We start from the raw sequence: 26,597 nt of genomic DNA, 5'->3' as shown, positions 1-26,597 counted from the left end.
GAAGGAGTGACGTCACTTCCTCCCGTGGCACAGCCAAAACGCTTCCCCCTCGATGGTGCCCCGAGAACCTTTGTTCCCCGCTGTCGGAGAGCCCGGTGCCGGAACCAGTTCGGAAGGCTCCACGGGGAAAGGACGGAGTAGCAGGGCGGAGTGGTGAGTGGTGACGGGCGACCCCTCCCAGCCGCCTCGGGTCGGGGGGAGGCTCGAGACCTCCGCGAGGGAAGAGGTGGGAGAGGAGTTCCCTGGGGGTCTCAGTCGCCGGGAAACCTAATTTGCGGGGGATCGCGCGCCCCCGGCTGCCGCTGTCCCCCGTCAGCGGTGTTGGGGGACGGGGGGTGCGCGCGGGCGGAGGGCACGGCCCGCAGGCTCAGCCCTGGGAACCCGGTCTCGAACCTCCGTCCGAGGGTTTTGGTGACTTGACTTTCCCGCTCCCTCGGCCCGTGGCTCTCGTCTTCTCTGGGGCGCCCTCTCAAGATCCTTCCCCGGAGCTAGGCCTTGGGAGTGCCGGGCGTTGAGCGGAGGACTGACATTCCCACTGAGCGCCCGCTGTCGCTCTCAGGCTCTCTGCCCCTTGGCTGCTGGGCGGTCGATGCCCTCCCGCCTTCCTAGACGCGCCCCCAAGGTATCGATGCAGCCCAGGGCCGAGAACTCAGCGGGGGGATCAAAAGGGCAGCACCTTTAACCAGGACACGTATTCATTGGAAGGGGGTGCCCCTTGCAGAGGCAGCGAGGGCAGAGCTTTCTCGAGCCATTGTGGGCGGGCAGCCCTAACGTTGCGCTCCTGCTGGTGGGTTTGCGGGGAGGCATGCGCGTGCAGATGATCAGCTCTGGGCTTAAGAGCGCCCTGCAGGGTGGGAAAGGCGGTCCAGGAGGGAGTATGTGGTTACTAGTCCATGTGCAGGTCCAGTTTAGGTGGGAGAGGTCACAGAAGCCCCAGAAGGTGTTATTTCATCAAAAACGTAGTAGTTCGTGCAATAAAGATATTTGAGTGCCTGTTAGGAACTAAGCACTAGGTGTATAACCGTGAATTTTTTTTTTTTTTTTTAAAAAGGTCCCTGCTCCCATGGAGTTTACAGTCCAGTGAGTGAGATTAATGAATTGAAGCCAGATGAAGGATTGGGAAGAGGGTATTGCAGATAGAAACATTGTACAAGTCCCCAGTCGTGAAGAAGGTATTTTAGTTTCAGTTTTACTTTATTGATATTTAGGGTGTGTGTGGTGGTTTGTTTGTTTTTTTCCCCGGGGAGCAGGAGGGTAGTGATAGGTTTGAGGGTTTGTTGTTGTTGTTGTGAAGGGACTTTGGAAATGATTAGAATTGAGTAGGAGAGAAAAAGCCATTACACTTGACTTTGATCACTTACTAATTCTGTAGCCATTATTTTGTGGTACTTTGCAAAGCAAATATAAACTCTCCCCTTAAAGTACTCTGAGTTGTATAGAGAGTATAACTGGGGTTTTGGTGCTTTTTTTGGGGGGGGTGGTGGATGGGGGGTATAGTTCAAGTTGGAAAGTCCCAGTACCATGATAAAGCACTAAAAGACATACCAGGAGGGAGAGATTATTGATTGTATTGGGGGCGGAGAAGGACACACCAACTGTGAGTATATTTCTCACGAGAAATTGTGTTTGAATTGGGTTTTCATAGGATTTGGAGATCAAAACTGGTTAAAAAGCTTTCCGGGCAGAGAAAAATGGGAAGTGGCGAGGCCAGCTAGTGGCTCTGTTGTCAGGAAGATCAAGATGAAGAATTAAATTTTTTTCGCTAGTCAAGAATCTTCTTAAATGGTAGGCCAAGAAATTGGGCTTTATGCTGAAGGCAATGGGAAGCCTTAATTTTTGAGGAAGGAAAACATTTTAATAAAAAATATGTTTTGGGAACATTAATATGGCGGCAATATTGAAGTCAAGGAGAATACTACATTATTGTTGTACTACAAAAAAAACGCTAACAAAGACCCAAATTTGAGTAGCAGCAGAAGTGAAAAACAGAGAAAATATGAGAAATGTTACAGAGTCAGAATCCACAGGAAAGAAGGACTGCTGATTGTTTGTATATAAGGAGCAGGGGGAGGACTCAGGAGAGAGATTTAGGTTTCAGACCTGAGTAATGGAGAGTTGTGTCATTTACTGAAAGAAATTGCAGGTCGATAAACTTTTGGGGAAGATATTCATAATCTGAATTTTAGTCATCACTGAATTTGAGATACTATTAGGGTAAGCAGGCAAACATTTCTATGAAGCAATTGGAAATGTGAAATTTGAGTTTAAGAAAGATTGAAGTGGAGGAAAACGCGAAATCTTCTGCCTAGAGATGATAGTTGGAAACATGATATACAGGGGTGGGTGAAAGTAGGTTTATAGTTGTGAGTACATGAGAGTTAATAAAGCTAGGGCAATAATCATCACCTACCTGTCTTTTTCCATAAGAACAACTATAAGCCTACTTTGCCCACCCCTGTACATACAATTGCCAAGGAAGAAATCGGTTCCAGAACTAATGAAGATGGACAAGGACAGATACTTGTGCAACACCAAGAGAAACAAGGGTGAGAAGATAAGCCAGAGAACGAGTTGTCAGAGATAGAAGAGGAAAACCAGGAAAGCTGAATATAATAGAACTCAAGGAGGAGAAGGTTTTTTGAAAGAGGAAGTAGATAACATATTCACTTGGTCAGCATTTACTGAGTACCAGCTATCTGTCAGGCACAATGCTAGACATACCTTTACAGCAGTAGGTAAGACCAATCTAGTGCTGACCCTCATGGCATGGACGTTCTAGTGAGGGTGACAAACACCCTTTACATAATTAACAGTGTAGTAGCTATTATAAATAAGTACAGGATGTTTGGGGACCAGTAAGAATATGTGCAGAAAATGAGACTTGAAGAATGAATAAGATGGGGGATGGGATACTCTACTAAAGTGCTGAGGTAAAAAAGATATGTTGAAAGATTTGAAATACCGGTAAGTCATGTGGATACAACAGAGTGGGAATAGCTTGAGGTACTAGGTAACATTTAATGAGCATGTGCTCTGTGCCAGGTACTGTCATAACTGCTTTACATGTGCTATCAGATCATATAGCACATTGGAGACCTTGTTAAGAATCTTCTTCTTTAACCTTTGGACAGTGAGAAGTTTAACGAGCATTTTAAGCAAGTGAGTGATATGAAATGATTTGGAGGGAACAAGAGTGGCTGTGGAAAGAGTGATTACTAGTGAGCTATTGCTATGGGGTTGATAATAGATGGAGATGGTAGCTTGGTCTCTAGGGTGGTGGTAATAAGGGTTGATGAATTTAAGATATACTTAAGGTTTGGTGATTAGGTGGGGGTTGGGGGGAGTTGTTGAGGGAAACCAGAATTTGCTAGGTAGGCTAAAGCACTTGCCTCCAAACTTTTCTCATCATTGAGTAAAAGAACAAAAAATTTTGAGCACATAGCCATATGAGTGTATTTAGTTATCAATTTATGCATATACTACTATAACTGTATATTAATAGTTTATTTTAATAAAAATTTTAAAAGAAAAAGGAATTCTAATATTTTTCTTGTATTCCACAGTAGAGACCACTGGACTAGAGGGACATGTTAGTAATTTACGGCAGGGATACAAAGCCTATAGTCTTATAATGTAGTTGCTGACTCTTGCCACTAGTCTGTAATGTAAACCTTTAATCTCTGATTATGGAAATGCATAACAGTAAATACTTTGCTTCTGTTTTTCAGCATAAAATTTTAAGTAATGATTTCTCTAGTTTTCTATAAGGATTCCTTTAATTATCAATCCTTTGGTCAGTATCTCACAAGACATTGTTCTGCATAAACCACTATGCTCTTTAGCAATGAAAAGTTAGGTCAATAGAAAGACTAGGTAGGCTGTGTACTCAAGAAGAGTGGCAGTTTTACCCTTTTCATCATGGATATTTTAATGAGGAGCTGTTTTCTCCTCAGAATATATATGATGACCAGCTCCATGAGCAAATTTTAAAATAACCTTTCTGTACTTATTCTTATGTATAGGTGATGTATGATTAATACAATTTTTAAAAAAGACAAAGGTTGCTTCTCAGTTTTTGTTAGATTCTTATTAATATGGCTGAGGTAGATTATTGTAGGTTATTTTCCTTTTGGTATTTACCTTTGGATTTCTTCTCATGGGTGATTCAGATATTTTAGTGGAGCACAGAATTTGACAAAAATTTTGAGGCTATCAAATTGATACCTAATACCTTCTAGAAAACTTAAAAAAAAAGCTCAGTGTGTGTGTGTCCTGTCAGAGTTGGAGAGGGCTTAGGCGGGAAGTGGATGGGGAAGGCACAAGTAAAATCCATGGTCAAGCTGAGCTTTCATATGCCAAGATTCAACCTATAGCAAGTTTAATGCCTGTATAAATTCCTGGAAATGAGAGGTTACTGTGGAATTGCTGACAGATTCTTCACTCTAGCAGTGCAAGTGTGTTGCATTATTTTAATAGTAACCTCACGGGTAGAAGATTTCAAGCCCCAGAATATTGATCAAAGGATTGAACTCATAGTGTATGTTTTTATTCTAACAGTTCCTTGCCTGGAGAAATATTTGAAAAAGTGACAACCAGAAGTAGAAGCAAGCACATGATAGCATTGGTATTAATGGAAAACGAAAACTTTTTAACATTTCAGAACTTCATAAGCCTTTGATGTATATCTTTACTATTTTTAAGCTCCTAGACACAGAGCATTATCATAGGCACTATAGGTAGATATAGCACCATCCCTCAGAGACCTTGCTTTTTAAACGTAGGTTAAGGCATGTGATACCACAATCTAAATGTGATCCAATGAGATTATCATTAGTATGCTTTTTTGAGGCATTCAAGATTGGAGACGGGAACTAAGGAGACAGAGAGATAGCTGAGGTGAGCTGCAGCAATGCGTCCTCTAACCATTACCCTGCTACCACACTAAATCTTTTTTCCCCTGTCATGGAAATAAGGGTTGAGAAGACATTTTAAATAAAATAAACTTTAACACATCAAGTTCATGTGTACGGAACTGTAAGTGTATATTTGTTTTATTTTACATATAACATATATCTATAGATAGATAGATAGATAGAGAGATAGATCCATCCTATGTTTTATTAGTATCTAGAATCTCAAAAAATGTGTGTGTCTTACTAACTAACAATACCAAATAATAGAAAAAAAAGTCATCTCTAATTTATGAAATCAATTTGAAAATGGCAAGCACAAGTCAGGAAAATGTTCCTGGGTTTTTAGAAAGGTAACATTCTTATGCTAAGGAAGGCTAGTTATTGAGTCCCAATAAGATAGTAACACCAGAGAAGGATTTAAAGAATAGTGGTTTAACTTTTTTGGAAAGCTAATCACTGTGTTTTAATAAAATGGCTCTTATGGCTAAATAGGTCATAAAAATGAATGAAAATCATACCTTAACATTTTTCTTAGTATCTATTTTCACAAATTTAGATACCCTTTTCTTCACTGGTTCTTAATTTGGATTGAGGGGGGTGGTCATTGGCCTTTTGAAAAATGAAAGATAGGTTCTTTCTCCCCAGAAAAAATACATTTGCATATCTGTAAGTATATATTTTAAAATAAAGTTAGGAGGGGTCTTTGTAGCATGGAGGAGCTCATCTGGATTTAAAACTTGGATATGCATATACAGAAAACTGTTAACTCTTGCTTCAGGGAAAAAGAACTAGATATGCCATTCAGAAGGATATTTCTTTCTGTAATAACCTTTTGGATATTTTCAGTTTTGTATCATAAGCACAGCATTACTTGTTTGGCTCAGTGGATAGAGCGTCGGCCTGCGGACTGAAAGGTCCTGGGTTCGATTCCATTCAAGGGCATGTACCTGGGTTGCGGGCTCATCCCCAGTGGGAGATGTGCAGGAGGCGGCTGATCGATGTTTCTCTCTCATCGATGTTTCTAACTCTCTATCTCTCTCCCTTCCTCTCTGTAAAAAATCAATAAAATATATATTAAAACAAACAAAAACAAAATAAACTGTAGATAAACTTTACTCATTGTCTCTAAATTACCTCCCTCTTTTTTTCTTTCAGGTATTTGCCATGGCTGCCACCGTGAACTTGGAACTTGATCCCATTTTTTTGAAAGCACTAGGCTTCTTACATTCAAAGAGTAAGGATTCTGCTGAAAAGCTAAAAGCCTTACTTGATGAATCTTTGGCTCGGGGCATTGACTCAAGTTATCGTCCATCTCAAAAGGTACCTATATGAATAAAAAGCTCAGAGGGAGTTTTACGGCCTGTGGCAGTAGTTTTAACATTTAGACCATCTTAAAAGAGTTCTCTCTACCAAAATGATCTTTCCTGTGGCATGAAGGAATTATAGTCTTTAATTTTGTTTTCTTTCTTCAAGCTTTTAGAGAGCTGTTATAGAAAAATTAGTTGGGTGTAGGGATAGTCTGTTCTATTTTTTGTGTATAGAAACCAACTTATTTATGATAAATTTTAATTTCAAATTCTTTACGATCAGAGGGGTTTTTTTAAAGCTACTGAATAAAACTGTAACTTGCTTGTAATTATCTTTTAATATTTTAGGGGCAAAAAAATGAAGTAGAAGGACACGGGTTTTGCATTGAAGTGAATTGAATATTTGTGTAGGAAAATTTAAGGGGGAAGGAGATATGGATGAACTATGAGAGCTGCATAGCTCCAATCCTGATAATAATAACAAAGTGACCAAGCAGCTTTATGTGTAAAGAATAGACAGTTTGGAACCACACACACCTGTTTTAAATCCCAACTTGCCCCTTACTAGTTGTGCGGTAATAGGAAACATATCCTAACATTTACTGTGTCCCAGGTACTTTTCTGAGTGGTGTATGTGTATAATTATTGTTAATTGTGATAACTGTCCTTGAGATGGGTATTATATATTTCCCTCATTTTACAATAAGGAAACTGAGGTAGATAGTAGCTTCATTTCATTAGACTATTTATTAGTAAAATGGGGATGATAAGAACTGTCTTGCAAACTTGTGAATATAAAAGAAATATATAGTGTGTAAGTCACCCAGTGTAGTATCTATGAGGTACACAATACCCATTTAGTGAATGATTGCTATTATATTCTCTAATACCTTCTAAGGCATTCTCTCATACCCTTCTAAACCTCTAGCCTGGCACTCCAAATCATCCAGGTCTGTGAACCTAAATACCAAACTGAAAAGGTGGGGGCAGAACTAAAGAGCTAGCTCAGTCTAATCCAGATTCTCAAACTCAAGGCAGGGCCTAGATGTCAGGCTCAGGACCCAAGTAAACAGTGGTATTTTGCCCCCCGCCTTCTTTTTACATTAGCTCTATAATTCTCGGGACATTTTATTGTGACCTCATTTTTCTACCATTCTCATTCTGGTAGGTTCATTGAGTGCAAACCAACCAAGTTAATGCAACTCTACAAAACACTACCAAGATTATTCTGCTCTAAGTATTGGTATTTTCCAAGTAGGAAAAACCTATTATTACTAAAGAAGCAGTATTGTGATATTCTAAAACAAAAGGAAGTTTACTAAAGTACGGGAAAAATATGTGATTAAAAAGCCTGCTGTCCTTAGGTTTCTAGCTAGAAGTTACTTCTCTTGCTTAGTTAGAGAAAATGCCCTGGAAGGAGGGGTATTTTAAAAGCACAAGTTCATTTAATTTTAGCCTTCAGCTGAACCTTTCCATCTCTAAAATTGTGTGAGAATGATTTAAACCAGAGCTTTTCAAACTTCAGCGTGCATAAGAGTCACCTGGAGACAGTGGTGTGCTTATGAACACTAACAGCCAGCTCTTCGAGTGTAGTTCTAATGTAAAAATTGGTTGATATTTTCATTTACATCAGAAAGTCAAATCTTAAATAATGAAGTTTAAATAATGAACTTAAGTCATCTATTGATGACCTGAGCAACTTCTTTGCCGAATTAGATGATAGTTTTCAAATACTGCAAGACTGTCTCCTCCGTTTTTTATGTTGTAGATTCAATACACTTAAAAAAATCCTCACCTGAGGAATGAGGATGTTTTTTCCACTGATTTTTAGAGAGAGTGGGAAGGGAGAGGGAGAGAGACAGACAGACAGAGACATATCGATATGACAGAGACACATCAATTGGGTGCCTCCCATATGTGCTCTTATCTTGGACAAGGATCAGACTTGCAACCCAGGTAAGTGCCCTTGACTGGGAATCAAACCTGCGACCTTCAGGTGCACAGGCCGACGCTCTAAACACTGAGCAATGCTTACCAGGGCCACACAATACACTTTCATATTTAATCTGCATTATTAACATTTTCTCCATCACTTTTAGGTCTACAGGAGTAGTCACCAAACTTTTTAAAAAGAATCAAATAGTAAATATTTTAGGTTTTGTGGGCCAGATGGTCTTGGTCACAGTATCTAATTCCGCATGATAGCATGAAGGCAGCCATAGATAATACAGAAATTAGTGGATATAGCTGTGCTCTAATCTAATTTTATTTATGAAAGCAGGCAGCAGGCCAGATTTATTCTACAGGCTTTAGTTTTCCAACCCCAGTCTAGACAATCAGCTCAAGAGTAAATCAAGCCCTGCTGCCAGTGTGTCTAAAGCCCATTTCTCATTTCTTCCTCTGCAGAGGCACCACTATTCTGAAGATGATAAGTAGCATTCCCATTTAAATTTTTATACTTTTCTGTAATATCATAGAAAAATAGACCACATTCAGATGTTTTACTTAGATTAGGGAAATGCTTTCCTTTGGTGGGAAGGGGTGAGCTGCATATATATTAGCAAAACTTTAGTGTAAGAGCAAGGATTAGAAGCTTAAAACAAAATGAAAAAACAAGCCACAGACTTGGAGAAAATATTTGCATATCATGTAAACGATAAAGGACTAGTATCCCAAATCTATGAAGAACTCTTTAGACACAATAATAAAACAAACAACCCCATCTTCAAAATTTGGGACAAAATTTTTTAACACTTTACCAAAGAAAATTCATGTATGGCAAATAAGCACTTAAAATGTTCAATATTATTAGTCATTAGGGAAATGTAGATAAATTCACAATAATATACTAGTGTATACCTATCAGAATGTCTAAAATTAAAAAGATTAGCTGTACCAAGTATTGGTGAGGATGTGAAGGAACTGGGACTGTGGTTTACCCCATTATGGAACATGGTTTCGCAGTTTCTTAAAAAGTTAAAAACATACACTTATCACATGATTCAGCCATTCCAGTCCAAGACATTTATTCTAGGGAAATGAAAGTATATGCCCACAAAAGATTTGTATATGAATATTCACAAAAACTTATTTGTAATAGCCCCAAATGTTATGCAACCTAAATGTCCATCAGTAGGTAATAGATAAACAAATTGTGATATATCCACTAAATGGACTACCATTCAGCATATAATTTCTAGGAAATAAAAACTGATTCATTGTGATAGAAAGCAGATCAGTGGTTGTCTGAGGATGGGAGGGAATAGTTTCTCTAGGTTGATACCTCTAGGAATAACTTTAAAGGGCCACAAGGAAACTTTGGAGGATGAAAGATTGCTTGTAGTGATAGTTTTGCAGATGTGACTTACCAAATTTTACACTTTAAATAGGTGCAGTTTATATATCAATTATTTCTCATAAAAGCTATTTAAAGTAAAGGACGTTACATTGGTCACAACATGATGTCTTAATTTTCAACTGAAGGTTGTTTAGATTTATGATCTACTTCTTTATGATGTGTTAAATCTAAATATTTAATCATGGTTATCCTTTTATTTCACCTTTTAGGATGTGGAGCCACCCAAAATTGCAAGCACAAAAACTATTTCCAGTAAGCAAGAGCCCAAAACATCATCCAGTCTTCCTTCTGGCAATAATAATGGCAAGGTTCTCACAACTGAAAAGGTAAAGAAGGAAGCTGAGAAGAGAACTGCTGATAAAGTAAGATTTTATTTTAATCTAGTAGAAATAATTAAACAGGGTAATCAGTCCTTTGTAGGCAGAAACAATAGTGTGTGCTTACTTCTTTTAGTAATAGTGCCTAAGAAGTACATAATGACCTTTCAGTAAGTATATTTTGATAATTATAGACATTGATTTTCTAACATTTGGAAATATTTTGAACTATTTACTGAAGTCATTGCCAACAAATATTTGAGCCAGGGAATGTACTAATTTAAAGTATAAACTTTACTCCACAACCTAAATATTCTGAATGAAACACTTGATAAGAAAAGATAGGAAAGAGTAAAGAGTAAAGAAATAAATACAAATTAAAAAGTAAAGATATAAATGACTAAATGTGAAACTTGTTACAAAATGGCATGTACCTTAATAAAGCCTACAAATAATTCTTGGATTATCAATTTTGAATGATTTATGCACATAGTTAATTTTTAATATTTTAGCACTTAGTAATAACTATATTAAAATTTAATAACCCTTTCCCATAAGGTGGGGTATATTAGTCCCATATGTTTTCATACTTTTAATAAGTATTTTGCCTATTTATAAACTATATTGTATTGTTTGCTGTGCTTTTAAATTTATATAAATGCTATACTGTATGTATGTGTGTGTGTGTGAGTGTGTACACCTCCATTCTTGGTTAACTTACATTTTCCTCCACTCAACAATGTGCTTTTGAAATTTACCTATGTTGATACATGTAGAACTGAATATTTCAGTTACCATATAATATTCATTTCATGAATAAGCCAGTTTATCCATTCCCTAACAAATGAATAATTAGCTATTTCTCCTTTTTCTCTGTTATAGTGGAGCTTCAATAAGCTGCTCTATACTTATTTCTGCACACATGATAATAGCTTCAGTAGGTTGTATACCTGTATCAAAGGATGTAATAGTACAGGTACATCTTCAACATTACTAGGCTGATTTCTATCCAAAGTATATTACACATATACTCTACACATATAAAGCTAGGAGACAGAATTTACTTTGAAGCAAATATAGCAGTGTTAAGTCTCCTTGACTGGTAGATAGTTCATTATCTATTTATTTTCAGTATATTTTATTTTACTACTAGAGGCCCAGTGCACGAAATTCATGCATGGTGGGGGAGTCCCTTAGCCCAGCCTGAACCCTCTCATAATCCGGGACCGCTGGCTCCTAACCACTCACCTACTTGCCTGCCCAATCGCCTCTAACTGCCTCTGCTTGCCGGCCTATAGCCCCCTAACTGCCCCCCCTGCTGGCCTGGTCACCCTCTAACTGCTCCCCTGATAGCCTGGCTGCACCCTAACTGCTCCCTACCGGTCTGGCTTCCCCCTAACTGCTCCCCTGCTGGCCTGCGTGATCGCTCCTAACTGCCTCTGCTTGCCAGCCTGAGCCTGATCGCCCCCTAACTGCCCCCTTGCCAGCCTGGTCACCCCCTAATTGCTCCCCTGCTGGCCTGATCACCCCTAACTGCCTCTGCCTCCGCCCTTGCCACTTTGGCTTTGTCTTGAAGGAAGTCAGTCAACCTGCTCTAATTAGCATATTACCCTTTTATTAGTATAGTTCTTTTTTTCAATTATAGTTTTACATTCAATATTATTTGTATTACTTTCAGGTTTACAGCACAGTGCTTAGACAATCATTTACTTTACAAAGGTGTTTACCCCAGTATTTCCAGTACCCATCTGGCACCATAGTTATTACAGTATTATTGACTATATTTCCTATGCTGTACTTTATATCCCTGTGACTATTTTGTTACTACCAATCTGTGTTTCTCAATCCCTTCACTGTTTTCACCCAGCCCCCAACACCCCTCCCCTTTGGCAACCATGAGTCTGTTCTCTGGATCTGTGTGTCTGTGTCTGTTTTGATTGTTCATTTATATTGTTCTTTAGATCCTACATATAAGTGAAATCATATGGTATTTGTCCTTCTCTAACTGACTTATTTCATTTAGCATAATACCCTCTAGGTCCATCCATGTTGTCACAAATGGTAAGATTTCATGGTGTGTGTTTTATGGCTTTTGTACCACAGCTATTTTATCCATTTTGTCTATTGATGAGCACTTGTGATTCTTCCATAGCTTGGCTATTGTAAATAACGCTGCAGTGAACACAGGGTGAATATATTCTTTTGAATTAGTGTTTTAAGTTTCTTTGAATATATACCCAGAGTGGAATCACTGGGTCATATAGCAGTTACATTTTTAATTTTTTAAGGAATTTCCATATTGTTTTCCATAGTTCCTCTGCTATTCTGCATTCCCACCAACAATGAACAAGGGTTCCCTTTTCTCTACATTTTTGCCAACACTTGTTTGTTGATTCTTTGATGATAGCCATTCTGACAGGTGTGAGGTGATATCTCCTTGTGGTTTTAATTTGCCTTATTATGATAATTTATAATTTTGAACATCTTTTTATATGTCTGTTGGCCATCTATGTCCTCTTCGGAGAAGTGTCCATTCAGGTCCTTTGCCCATTTCATCCCTTACCAGATGCATCATTGGTAAATACGTTTTCCCATTTAGTTGGATATCTTTTCATTTTGTGGATGGTTTCCTTTGCTATGCAAAAACGTTTTAGTTTGATGTAATCCCATTTGTTTATTTTTTCTTTTGTTTCCCTTAACCACGGAGATATATTACAAAAAATATTATGAATAAAAATGTATTAGATCTTATTGTCTATATTTTCTTCTAGGATTTTATGGTTTTGAGTCTTACATTTAAGTATTTAATCTATTTCAAGTTTATTCTTGTGTATGGTGTAAGAAGGTGGTCTGGTATCATTTTTTTTTTTTTGCACGTATATGTCCAGTTTTCCATTTATTAAATAGACTGATTTACCTTCTTTGTCAAATATGAATTGACCATATGGGTATGGGTTTATTGCTGGGCTCTCTATTCTGTTCCTTTTATCTATATGTCTATTTTTATGCCAGTACCATGCTGTTTTGATTACTGTGGCCTTGTAGTATGGTTTGATACCAGATAGCATGATACCTCCAACTTTGTTGTTCTTTCTCAAAATTGCTGGACTACTTGGGGTCTTTTGTGGTTCTAGTTCTGTGAAATACTTCATTGATATTTTGATAGGAAATACATTGAATCTACAGATGGCTTTGGATAATAGAGTCATTTTAACAATGTTAATTCTTCCTATCCATGGGCATGGTATATGCTTCCATTTATTTGTATCTTCTTCAGTTTCTTTCTTTAGTGTCATAGTTTTCTGAGTACAGGTCTTTTACATCCTTGGTTAGATTTATTCCTAGGTATTTTATTATTTTTTATGCAGTTGTAAATAGGATTGTTTTCTTAGTTTCCCTTTCTGATAGTTAATTGTTGATGTATAAAAATGCAAATGGTTTCTGGATATTTATTTTGTGTCCTTCTACTTCATGAATTTACCAGTTCTAGTAGCTTTTTGGTGGAACCTTTAGGGTTCTCTATATACTACACTATCATGTCATCTGCAAATAATGACACTTTTACTTGTTTCTTTACAATTTGGGTGTCCTTTATTTCTTTTTCTTGTCTGTTTTCTGTGTCTAGGATTTCCAGTACTATGTTGAATAAAAGTGGTGAAAGTGGACATTCCTGTCTTGTTTCTGATCTTAAGGAAAATGCTTTAAGTTTTCCCATTGAGTATGATGTTAGCTGTGGATTTGTTATATATGCCCTTTATTATATTGAGATATGTTCCCTCTATTTCCACTTTGCTGAGAGTTTTTATTATAAACTAAAGGCCCAGTGCATGAAATTTGTGCACGGGTAGGGTCCTTAGCAGCTGCCAGCTGCTGGCCAGGACCTCCCTTCTCCTGGCTGCCTGCCACCCCCAGTTGGTCGGGGCCTCCTTTCCCACCGTTGGCCGCCCAGCCCCGCCCCCTGGTCAAATTCCTAGTCGAACTCCCATGTCGAGGGGACAAAGAAAAATACAGGTACATAGTAAGCTGTTCTAATTTATTTATTTCTACCTTGCTGGTTTCTTTTAACATACTGATTATGATTTTGTTATAAATCTTCTACAGATCTTTAGTGTGTACTAGTATGTTTGTCCCTAACTATGTAAAAATATCTGTCAAGTGGACTTGGTCATTGCATGCTGCCTATCTGCCTCTCAGTGATTTAAAGTTTATTATAACATGTTACTTTCTGATTGGGTGCTTTTTATAGATGAAATCAGACACCACTGAAGGAGTTGACATTCCAAAGAAACCTAGATTGGAGAAACCAGAGACACGATCCTCTCCCATTACCGTGCAAACCAGTAGGGATTTAGCTATGGCTGACCTTTCCAGTTTTGAGGAGACCAGTGCAGATGATTTTGCCATGGAGATGGGATTGGCTTGTGTTGTTTGTAGGTAAGTTGTGCCTTGCCACAGATTCTTTTTTTTTTTTTTTAATATATTTTATTGATTTTTTACAGAGAGGAAGGGAGAGAAATAGAGAGTTAGAAACATCGATGAGAGAGAATCATCGATCAGCTGCCTCCTGCACATCTCCCACTGGGGACATGCCCGCAACCCAGGTACATGCCCTTGACCAGAATCGAACCTGGGACCTCTCAGTCCGCAGGCCAACGCTCTATCCACTGAGCCAAACCGGTTTCGGCCACAGATTCTTTTGTTTCTTTCTAAAGAGCAAACAACTAAATAAAATGTCAGACCAATTATTGAGTGTTTTTTATTTTGTTTTTCTTATTTGTATGTGGGTAAGGGGTAAGTAGATTATTCCCTATGAACTGCCAATATAGCAATTTAACATCTTGAAAATTGTCTAATATTTTATTTTCCTGACTGTGGCATCTTTAATCTCTTACATTATTAGTAATATTTTCTGCATTCTTGGGTTCTAGAGAGAAAGCAATTATTGCTTTATTCTTTAGTGAGAAAGAGTCTGTTCAGCAGACTCAATTATTTCCATCATTGTTTTTAAGAAGTCAGTGTTGCTTTTCTTTTCCCTGAATGGTTGATAGTACTTATAAACTAAACTGATATATATATATATATATATATATATATATATATATATATACACACACACACACACACACACACACACACACACACACATATATATATAACACTTCTTAAAACACCTTTAAATCTTTTCCAAAGGATAATGGAATGAAATCAATGGGTCACAAAGGTTATTCTGAGTATTGTTTAAAACATGGATACATAGGTATAAAAACATAGATAATTATGTTTGTCTATAGCAGCAGTACATATATCTTTACAGATAAGTGTTTTCAAATTTTTCAGGTAGATATTGAGAAGAAAGATTTCTGAGTTGTACAACTGAACTGTATATAATGTCATTAACCAATGCTATCCCAATAAATTTAATTAAACTTTTTAAAAACCAGAACAACTTAGATTTTAAACTCTTCGATGCCACGGCTATATTTTTAATTACTAATGGCTTTCACTGCCTAGCACAGCAGAGAAGATTGCTATTTTTTTTGCAGTTTTATTCATGAAAATGTTAAATTCTGGTGTACTGGGACTAAGTAAATAACTATAAATTTTGTAAATTTTAGACCTGATCTTGTTATATGTACTTCTGAATGGGATCATTTGTTAGGGCTTCACTGTTTTCATATACATTTATTTCACCCTTTATCTACCATGACGGTTATTATTTTTAAATAAAGAAATAAATTGTAAAGTAATAATAGGGAGAGAATTAGTAACTGTAACCTTCCATCGGGAGACCTACTATGTGATGATTGATTTTGTGCTATTGGAATTTATACTTACTTGGTTTTTATATCGCTACATTTTATTCAGTTGATAAGACATTTATTTATTGAACACCTTTGTCTGCACAGTAATGTGCTAGGCACTATATGTTAGGTCCAGTTCCCACTTTTAGGCAAGTCATATATCAATGAAGATAATAGAACAACATGTAAGTAACAAATAAAAAGGAATTTAACAGAGGTACAAAAAAAAATGTTATGAGATTGTTGGAGGACTAGCCAAAGTCTACTACTTCTAGGAGAAATAAAAATATTATAAGAGAAAGGCAGGGAGAATATACCCAAATGTAGTTGCTAAAGCATCTTACATATTTATTAATGGTGAGCATAAGCTTTAAAAGAAAGGAAGTGTTTGTATAGGCTACATCTTGGGGTTTGTTATTTTGCTTTTTTGTTTCCTGGTGTTTTTAATTGTCTTTTATATATCAAACTTTCCCCAAACCACCTTAGAATGGCTTTAAATTGTTGCATGCAGTCAAATAAGTGCAGTTTTTAATGTTATTTATATTTCCTTAGGCAAATGACAGTGGCATCTGGTAATCAATTAGTAGAATGTCAAGAGTGCCATAACCTCTACCACCAAGATTGCCATAAGCCCCAAGTGACAGACAAGGAAGTGAATGACCCTCGCCTTGTGTGGTATTGTGCCCGATGTACCAGACAAATGAAAAAAATGGTAAGAATAATTTTTCTCTATTTTAAACAGTCTCTGTCAGTATTTTTGTTGATATGGCTTTTCAAAATAAAAATGTGAACTATTATGATATTGAAAAATAAATCATAAAGCTGACTATTTAAATGTTTGTTTATAAAGTGTATATGTTTTATTTATGCGACTAACTTAAAGACCAGACCAGGTAATATGCACTTTTCTCTGTTCAGCTTTTACTTATTCTAATATAGCAACAAACAAACAGGATTGGAGATCCATAACATATGAATATTTCTTATTAGTATTTCAATGTACTTCTAAACATTTAAAAATACTATAATGCATTGTGGGAAATGGTGAGATAGAAAGCCTATCTTTGGTGAGTCTGGTAGGGAAATATTGAAAATGTCTGTTCCTGAGTGAGCTTAGACCATTACACTTATAATTGTGTACAAAGGCTGTGTTTGTATGTGCATTGACAGATGTAGTTACTAAGAATTGGTAATGGACAAAATAATTATTTTTATTTCACTGTATCTTAATAAAATAATCACTGTTCTCTAAGTTTTTGGTCCCCATTTTTTATGATTTATTTTACACCAAATCTATGTTTATAGTTCTCTCTTTCTGGAGTCAATTTTGGCAACTAATCGGATAGCTTTCAGTTACTTTAAGTTTAATGTCTTTAAAATTAGCCCTAACCGGTTTGGCTCAGCAGAAAGAGCATCGGCCTGTGGACTAAAGGGTCCAAGGTTCGCTTCCAGTCAAGGGCATGTACCTTGGTTGCGGGCACATCCCCAGTGGGGAGTGTGCAGGAGGCAGCTGATCGATGTTTCTCTCTCATCAATGTTTCTAACTCTCTATCCCTTTCCCTTCCTCTCTGTAAAAAAAACCCAATAAAATATATTTTTAAAAAATTAAAATTGTTCTCTTCTCCACTCAATTCCCCCCCCCAATTGCTTCAATTAGAAAATATTATCCTTCGTACCTCCTTTAATTCCATATCTTGTTGTTTAATTCTGCTTCTTATATATTTCTCATATCTGTTTATTTTGCTCTTATTACCCTACTCCACAAATCTCTCATTTCTTGTCCATTGCTTTAGCCTCTTAAGAGGTCTTCTTGCTTCCCTTCAATCTACTTTACTCACTGCAATATTTATCTAATTCTATCTGTTTAAATATACCCAGGGGCTTTTGATTATTGATAGAATGAGATTATACTCATTAGGGTATATATATGGGCCTTCTCTCTTTGACACAAGTCCAGTTTTGTATCCTGTCCTACCACTTCACCGTATATCCCATACATTCTGGCCATGGCAGACTAAGTGTATCATTCCCTGAGTATGTAGTGAACTTTCATGTCCCCATTTGTTTTACTTGTCAGATTCTCTTCATCTGGGACACCCTTTATTCTTTATCATCTTTGCAAATCAAATGCCCAATTTATTTATCAATAAGACCATGTCTTATTCATTGGCATAGCACCAGAGCATAATTCAGGACTGGACATGTCTTACATTCTGTTGTTCTCATTTTAAGATATGTGTAATGGTGGAAATGAGGATTAGTACCAGAAATCAATAATCAATAAGTTTAGTCTGTGTGTCCAATAGTCAGAGTACTCAAGGGGGAGCCATGACTAATGCTAGAACATGATTAGACTACAGCAAGGGTGTACCTGAGGTAAACCAAAAGGCATGATTTGAAGTTAGCTTGATTATCTGGATCCAGTAAACACAAGGTTTATAAGAAGAAGAAATCTGGAAACATTGGGGATGCTAAATCCGGTCATTCTAAGTATAATTGCTTACAGTAAGATCCTCATACATGCATTGGTTATCTCTCCAAATTATCACAAAGATACTACAAGTAGCATCTTATATCTCTTTCCTCCCTGCACTAACTTCTCCAACTAGGGCAGTTTCTTCAGTACACATTGTTATAGGAAGACCTAGATAAGAATGTTGTGGTAGTATCTGGCAGAGTCAAAGGTCATTCTTCAATTCTAAAATTTTTTCTCTACCAGGAAATGAGTTTTGCCTCAGCACTAGCTAAAAGACTCACTCATATGACTTATTGTGGTGGTTCTGTCTCAGTAATAATACACACCTACTCAGCAGCATTTAGAAATATGTGGTATTTGTGATTGCTGCTTTACTGGCCATTACTGCCCTGAGTGGAGAATTACATACTTTCTGCAGTGTCTGAGGTAGTCACCCAATGAAAATTATAGTGCCTTTGTTGATCAGCACTGAGTCAGTGATAATAAACTAGTATTTAATACTAGTTCCCTAAACTAGTATTATTAACAAAGGACAAGAGCTTCTGGGCATTTCTTATTACACTTCTAAGATGGCTAGGTAAAATAGAGGAAGCAGAACTAAACATGGCTCCTAGGCAGAGGTCCTGTCCGGGCTTCATTGTAATGAATCTTCATCTGCTAAAGCATGCATGTTAGGTCAGTCTTCAGAGCCTAACCTCTGGAACAGTAGATGTGGGTGGGTGGATGTGTAAGATGGAAAGCTTTAGTTACAGAACCATGTGTTTCTGATTTACTCTGAGAGTGGCATTCTCATAACATGGTTTTACAGTAGTGAGATGGCCCTCCTTTCTTGCAGGTAGGAGATGTTTTACCATGGATAGTCTTTCAGCATTCTTTACCATATTCTTGACCTGAATGTTACTTTATAAATGATATTTGAAAGTAGGTGCACTTTTGGTGGAAAATATGTGATAAAAAATGGGATGAATTGAGACTTAAGGACCAAAATTATATGTAATACATCAACCCACAGCACAAGAAGTTTCCACAAAAAGCTCCAAACAAGGATAAAACAGTCTGTATTCAAACTTCCAGAAGTGGGAACAAATTATTAATAAATTCCCTGGTATAGTCCTATATGACCTTATTAGGACTGTCAGAGACAATTATATGGCTGGGAGCATTTTTCTCCATTCACTGTGGATGGGTTCTTCCAAATTCCTTATCATTTGTAAATAATTATAGTGAATAAATAGTAACTAATATTGTCAGCATTCAACATATTTCATACAATATGCTAAACACTTACATGATTGTAATTGATCCCCATAACCCACATTTGAAACAGATTATATGGTAAAAAAAAAAAAAAAAAAAAAAATACCTAGTTATATAAAATAAGAAAAAAATATTTATTGGTCAAAATAAAACTGAATATGCTTGTAAAGGAACAGTGGATGCAAATTTGTCTTTAATAACATTATAATTTGTATTTGTGAGCTTTCTCTAAGAATTCAATGTGCCTACTTCTATAGTGTGGAAAAACCTTAAAAAGCTCCCTCACTTATCACTAATAATTTTTCTTCCAAGTCTGTATTTAAAACGATATAATTGATCTGAACTACTTTTAACTCATTCTAATTACCCAGAGACTTATGCCTGAACCCCAAGAATGAAACTCCTAAGTCTTTACCCAGCCATAATAAGAAATAAATGTACTGCATTACAGTTACAAATAGTTTGTGATTTTCCTTTTTTTAAAAAACAATTTGATTTGTCTTGTTAAAATGGTATTTAGCTAACCTTAATCTGCATGATTTTTAAAAATGTTATCTTTATTGTTTAGAAATTAATAAAATGTATAAAAGCATTAATATGATTAAAATAATTTCAGTCTATACTTTTAGTATGATCATAACATTTTTTAATATTCAACTATATTTCAACTTAATGAATACTGTGATAGTTTTTTTATTGTCTTTTCTGTGCATTCAAGTAAGATTTTACAGCTAATTTAATTTTATACTAATTTCTACAGGCTCAAAAAACTCAGAAGCCACCACAGAAACCAGCTCCCACAGTTGTTTCTGTAGCTCCCGCTGTCAAAGATCCATTGGTTAAAAAACCAGAAACTAAACTCAAACAAGAGACAACTTTTCTAGCATTTAAGAGAACAGAAGTCAAGGTATAGTACATTTCATTTTTATCTAAGATTATCTAAGATTTCATTTTTATTTTAATTTAGTTGATTAAACAATAGTTACTTGAAAAAATATTGAGGAAATTTTATATACTAAATGGCCATAGGTTGGAAACTATGCTTGCGTTACTATTAACATTAAGTAAAAATTATTTTAAAATTTTTAAATAATTATTTAATCTCTAATTATATAAATAATTTTTAAAGCTTTTATTATCTTTACTGTTTAGAAACTAATAAAATGTATAAAAGCATTAATATGATAAAAATAATTTGTCTGAGTCTATACTTTTAGTATGATCACAACACTTTTAAATATTCAACTGTATTTCAACGTAATGGGTACTGTGATATATTTTTTATTCCAAATTTTATGTAGTCAGACACTTAATCGCCATCAGGAATTTGCTTTAAATTCTAAATACCTCTGCCCTCAGTAGCAACAGTTTTGCTCCTCATATTACTTGAGCTGATTGACCTCATAGCTTTTTTCTCCCTACCTATTAGCTATTGAAGTTTTCTTGCTTTGTCTTTTTTTTTTACTTTTTACTAGAGGCCCAGTGCATGAAATTCGTGCATGGGGGGGGGGGGGGAGGGAGTGTTCCTTAGCCCAGCCTGCACCCTCTCCAATCTGGGATCCCTCTCACAATCTGGGACTGCTGGCTCCTAACCGCTCGCCTGCCTGCCTGCCTGATTGCCCCTAACCACTCCTCTGCCAGCCCGATCGCCCCCAACTGCCCTCCCCTGCCAGTCTGATGGCCCCCGATAGCCCCCAACTGCCCTCCCCTGCAGGCCTGGTTGTCCCCAACTGCCCTCCCCTGCCAGCCTGATCGCCCACAACTGCCCTCCCCTGCTTGCCATCTTGTGGTGGCCATCTTGTGGCAGCCATCTTGTGACAACATCATGCGAGGGCGTCGCACAAGGGCGTGACACAACCTAGGCTTTTGTTATATAGGATAGGATTACAAACTTTCATAGTACCTACCTCTATACTAAGGGGCCAGGTTATTTAGTGAGAGTATCACCTTTCTCATTCCTAGGTTTGCATCCTTGAATTCACACTACATTATTATTAATATCCTGGCATCTTGATTTCATGGAATAAAAATACTTTACAATCTAATTTTAGAACATAATTAATGACTTTACTGAGTTACACCCATTTCTAAGCAGAGTACTAATGATGGGAAAAAAATACTAGCTAACCCCAGAAAAACCTAAAGTTGACTATATAATTCTGAGTGACTGCTGTATAAGTAACAAAGATTCAGAACCTTGGGATGATGATAAAGAATGTAAATATAAAGTAATCTGAGAAAGATACTAATAACTTTATTTGTAGATCATTTTTTAATATACTAGGGAAGAGGTGATATCCAAGGGATATCTATTAATGATTTGTTACATTGAAACTTGGTGAATTGGAATAGAGGTAGGAATAATTTATTGAAAGTAATTAGAGTTGCTGTATTCTATATTGAAGACACTTTTAGGTAGATTTTTATGCTAACCTGTTAATACTAAAGTTTATTTTTAGGCAATCCAACGGGAAATCATTTTATGGCAAATCAATTAAGGCCTTGACTATCATGTTTGCTCTGCTTAAGAGATTTTGCTGTATTTATGATAAAAGTGGGAAAATTTTCACTATGAGAAAAATTGTTCTCATTCTTATATAAAGAGTAATAGGCTTTCTAACTAGGATAATAGGCAAGAAAATATTTATAGTTAAAAACAGTTGAGAAATTTATACACTAAAGTAGTAAGGAATTTCCTGATATCCATTATTGTGTTTTTTACATTTGCGTGTCCTCAAGTGTTGTAAGCCATCTGTCACTGAAAAGCAATACCAGTATCAGCAAGCCATTAAAATAAAATGTCATGCATACAGAATTTGCTTTCTTGTTTGTACTTCATAAGTATTGGGCTTTTTAATTACTTCAGATGGGTTTTCTTTCATGAAGTCTGTTGAAAGATCATTTAGCCATATGGTAGACAGTTTTATGTTTAACAGAAAGAAAAAGGAAAAAAATTAGATCTTTCAGAACTGAAAATTAAAAGTTTACTGCACCTGTGTCTTTTAGCTTCTTTGAGTAACTTTTTCTCATTACCTATATTCATTTCTCTAGGAATATATAATTTATGTAGTTTATCTTCTCTGGATAAACTTATGTGATAGTTATTGCATGATATTGTAAAAATCCTATCATTTTCAGAATATGTGAACAAAAATCTAGACTCCTCCTCTTAAAAAGCAAAGATATCAGAGCTTTCTATTCTGACTATTTTTCACATTGATTAAAAATGTTTACATGCAAACAGTATTGAAGGCTACTTTGTAAGAACTGAAATCATTTTATCAACTTTTTTGAACTTCAGTTCTAAAAGACAACTAGATATATTTTAAACATAATAACTACCTTATTTTTAAATAAGATACTATTCGTAATGCTTTTATCTCTGCATGAATTTAACAGTTTTGTGAATCTTCTTAAGAATCTGAAGGTAGCCCTGGCCAGGTGGTTCAGTTGGTTGGAGTGTCATCTGTCCACCAAAAGGTTGTGGGTTTGATTCCTAGTCAGGGAACATACCTGGGTTGCTGGTTCGATGAATCCCAGTCGGGGCAAATCGATGTTTCTCTCTCACACTGATGTTTCTGTCTCCTTTCCTCTCTAAAATAGTTTTCTTTTTTAAATAGCCTCGGGTGAGGATTGAAAAAATAACAATATATGAAGGTAGAAAGAGTGCCAATGAGAAGTTCAATTCATAATTGTGTCAGCCTGTAGACTAAAGGGTGCCCAGTTCAATTACGATCAAGGGCACATCCTTCAGTTGCAGGCTGTATTCCCAGCCCTGGTCTGGGAGCATGCTGGAGGCATTCAATTGATGTGTGTCTCTCACATCGACATTTATTTCTCTCTGTCTCTCCCCCTTCCTTCCACTCTCTAAAAATCATATCCTTGGATGAGAATTAACAGAACAAAAGAACTTAATTTTGGTGGTGTGATTTAAATTTCCCAAGTTATTACTTTTGTAAAAAAGTCCAACAATTAAACTTGTTATATATTCAGAATATTATATTAGGTGTAAAATATACTTGGCTTTAAGTAATACTTATCTTTTATTTACTTTTTTTCTTTTTTTCCAGACATCTGGGGTTATTTCAGGAAATTCTTCTAGCACCAGTGTTTCCTCTTCAGTAACTAGTGGCCTAACTGGATGGGCAGCGTTTGCAGCCAAAACTACTTCTGCTGGTCCATCAACAGCAAAATTGAGTTCAACAACCCAAAACAATAGTGGGAAACCTGCTACCTCAGCAGCTAACCAGAAGCCTGTGGGTTTGACTGGTCTGGCAACATCATCCAAAGGTGGAATAGGTTCCAAATTAGGTTCCAGTAACAACACTTCACCCACTGTACCATTGAAACCACCTCCACCTCTAACTTTGGGCAAAACTGGCCTTAGTCGCTCAGTTAGTTGTGACAATGTTAGCAAAGTAGGTCTTCCTAGTCCAAGTAGTTTAGTTCCAGGAAGCAGCAGCCAACTAAGTGGAAATGGAAATAGTGGGACATCTGGGCCTAGCGGAAGTACCACCAGCAAAACCACTTCAGAATCAAGCAGCTCTACCTCGGCATCCCTTAAAGGTCCAACTTCACAAGAATCCCAGCTCAATGCCATGAAGCGATTACAGATGGTCAAGAAGAAAGCTGCTCAAAAGAAACTCAAGAAATAATGAGGCCAAGTACATTTTAATATCACATTACCCTAAAGATTAAAATCTTGTTATTTGGACATAAACTTGTACTATACTATAATTTAATAAAAATTTTCATAATGAAAGTTCTATTATTTCTTACCTTAAAATGCTAACTATTATTTAGAAGAACTTGGAAATATTTGTTATTTTAAATCTGTTTAACATTTTTATTTTAACAATTTCCACAGTATGTGAAAATAGTGATTAGAATAACTGATTCTTGGTGAGAACTTCCAGAATTTCAGAAGACTGGTAATATGTGTGATTTAAAACAAAAAAGCAGTAGTTTGTTCATCTTCTAACAAAGCCCCAAGATTGATCCTGCTTAATAAGGTGCCTTACAAGGTGGCAGGGATGACCCACTAAAAAGTTTTCTATAAACCCCCAGTATTCTTCATAATCAGTGTCAATCCCCAGCTTGATTCTCCCTATTCTCCCCAAATATTTCATCTCTCATTTTTCAAGATTAATTTTTCATAATTGATTTCTGATACCCCTATATATTTTTACCTTTTTATCACCCTATATCAATTATCTATGTCTTTCAATAGATTGTCATCTGCCATGCCCTTTTAATGCAATACTTCTCACATTGTCCACATTTCCTTACATTGCCAACGTAATATATGCACATAGTATATATTTAATACATCTTAAATTTTCATCTATCCTGGTTACACACATCCTGAGAATTCTTGAGAAGATACCCAAAGAGTCTTTGGGTGGATCATTTCTACTTGTTTACATACCGATAGCTTCTTCCTATACCATGAAAAATAAGGCTGTTTTGTTTTCACTGCCCCAAAATGTTAGAGCATTCTATCAGATGTTAATTAACTATAAAAGTAGCTCCTGTACAATTATGAAGGTTGTTTTGAAATATGTATATGTACATTGTTAGGTCAAAATAAGTGAAGGATCTTAGCTGCCTTATTTGCAAGCTAACACATTAGCCTGCGATTGTTTCATGTATATATTCTGAAAGAAGACATGAGGCTTTCTGTACCATAGAAACAGTTTATTACAGCAAAATGTAGCAGCCGTTTTGTACTCCCCAAATATATCATTTCATCCAAAACTGGAAGTCTAACAATTTCCACATTCACTAGACCAGTGGTTCTCAACCTTCTGTCCCTTTAAATACCGTTCCTCATGTTGTGACCCAACCATAAAATTATTTTCGTTGCTGCTTCATAACTGTAATGTTGCTACTGTTATGAATCTTAATGTAAATATCTGATATGCAGGATGGTCTTAGGCGACCCCTGTGAAAGGGTCGTTTTATTGCCAAAGGGGTCGCGACCCACAGGTTGAGAACTGCTGCACTAGACTGTAAACTGGAAGTCCAATAAATTCCCATACCCCTTCCACCTTGATGTGTGCCACTAAATCTTCTCTCTATAGCCTCTAAGCTCAAATCCCCCTTAATCCCTACAACATGTTTATTCTAAAATACGTTAATAAATGATTTTTGTGAAGTTAAAGCTTTTTAAATTGAGCTTGGTCTTTTTCTAAAAAAAGATTAAAACTACCTGTTAAGTAATGGGACTAAATTATTCATGGTAAATTAGAATTCAAGATTGAGATAATCCCATTACTTACAAAGTGGAGTAATCATCTATTTACATGTTTTAAATCTGCCTGCAGATGTTTTTGTTTTGAGAAACAGATTGCTGTTGATTAAATATCAATTTGGCATCAACCTCAAATTCTCCTTAGGGTCAAAAGACTAAAAAAAGATATACCCCAATCATTATTTGTTTATAGTTTCAGGGTTAGTTTGGACTAAACTGAACAAAATGACCTAACACAAGCTCAGCTCAACAACTGTAACAGCTGATGTAACCCTGGTGCATACGGAACATTAAAGCAGTCATGCACACAGACTGCACATTGGCACTTGAAATGGAAAATTTTATCCCATGTGTGCTGGATAGACTTGAGAAGCAATTACCTTAATTTCTACAGTACTTCAGAGAGGACTTTATAAGTCTTGTTTAAGAAGTCATTTTTTGTGTAGCATAGCTCTATGTGCATAGAAATGTATATTTTGGATCTGCACATATGTATAAGTATGCATACATCTAGTAATGTAAAACTCATTTTGGTATTTTTATACATGTATATTTGGTGTAAGAGTTGTCTCCAAGTAGCTCTTAGACCTTGATTTTTCCATGTCACTAAGTTAGCAAGGCTTTTTAACTGAGTATGTGATGAAATGGCCAGCTTTATATTAATAGTATTTATCATTTATTTTGTTTTTCTTACTATTTAAGTTTTATGAGGGCAGGGATCTTGTTTGTCTTGCTCACCATGGTATTCCCACTACAGTTCTCAACAAGTATTTATTGGCTCAGTGAATGAATATACAAATGATTAGGTGAGCCAGCAAATAAGCTTTTAGTATTGTAAGTTCAAATCCCATTTTAGTAGAAATCTGTTCAGTATCACTTTTCTGTTTTGTGTATTGTGCTTATTGAAGAATATTT

General features: G+C 36.3%; 1 protein-coding gene across 2 annotated transcripts; it reads left to right on the top strand.

Moving 5' to 3' along the window:
* Nucleotides 1–72: 72 nt before the first annotated feature.
* On the top strand, nt 73–25,599 carry INTS12 (integrator complex subunit 12). Of its 2 annotated transcripts, none has more exons than XM_081093816.1 (7): nt 73–153; nt 6,069–6,233; nt 9,788–9,940; nt 14,142–14,329; nt 16,249–16,408; nt 20,190–20,336; nt 23,500–25,599. In XM_081093816.1, the coding sequence occupies exons 2-7, from the start codon at nt 6,078–6,080 to the stop codon at nt 24,082–24,084; spliced, it is 1,389 nt and encodes a 462-aa protein (XP_080949942.1). In that variant the 5' UTR covers nt 73–153; nt 6,069–6,077; the 3' UTR covers nt 24,085–25,599. The 2 variants fall into 2 exon arrangements, with proteins under 2 accessions (XP_080949942.1, XP_080949943.1); XM_081093817.1 differs by lacking the exon at nt 73–153 and adding an exon at nt 1,052–1,172.
* The last annotated feature ends 998 nt before the right edge of the window (nt 25,600–26,597 follow it).

This window comes from Myotis nattereri (genome assembly GCF_964212035.1).
Source record: "Myotis nattereri genome assembly, chromosome: 1".
NCBI lineage: Eukaryota > Metazoa > Chordata > Mammalia > Chiroptera > Vespertilionidae > Myotis > Myotis nattereri.
The sequence above is the reverse complement of the archived record's forward strand: the minus strand, read 5'-3'. Positions and strand labels throughout refer to the sequence as shown.

Bases quoted from the DNA above. Each gene is read 5' to 3' on its own strand.
- INTS12 (XM_081093816.1), top strand. From the start codon at position 6,078: ATGGCTGCCACCGTGAACTTGGAACTTGATCCCATTTTTTTGAAAGCA. The intron at 6,234-9,787 runs GTACCTATATGA...TTCACCTTTTAG, and splicing joins GTTATCGTCCATCTCAAAAG to GATGTGGAGCCACCCAAAAT. The intron at 16,409-20,189 runs GTAAGAATAATT...TAATTTCTACAG, and splicing joins CCAGACAAATGAAAAAAATG to GCTCAAAAAACTCAGAAGCC.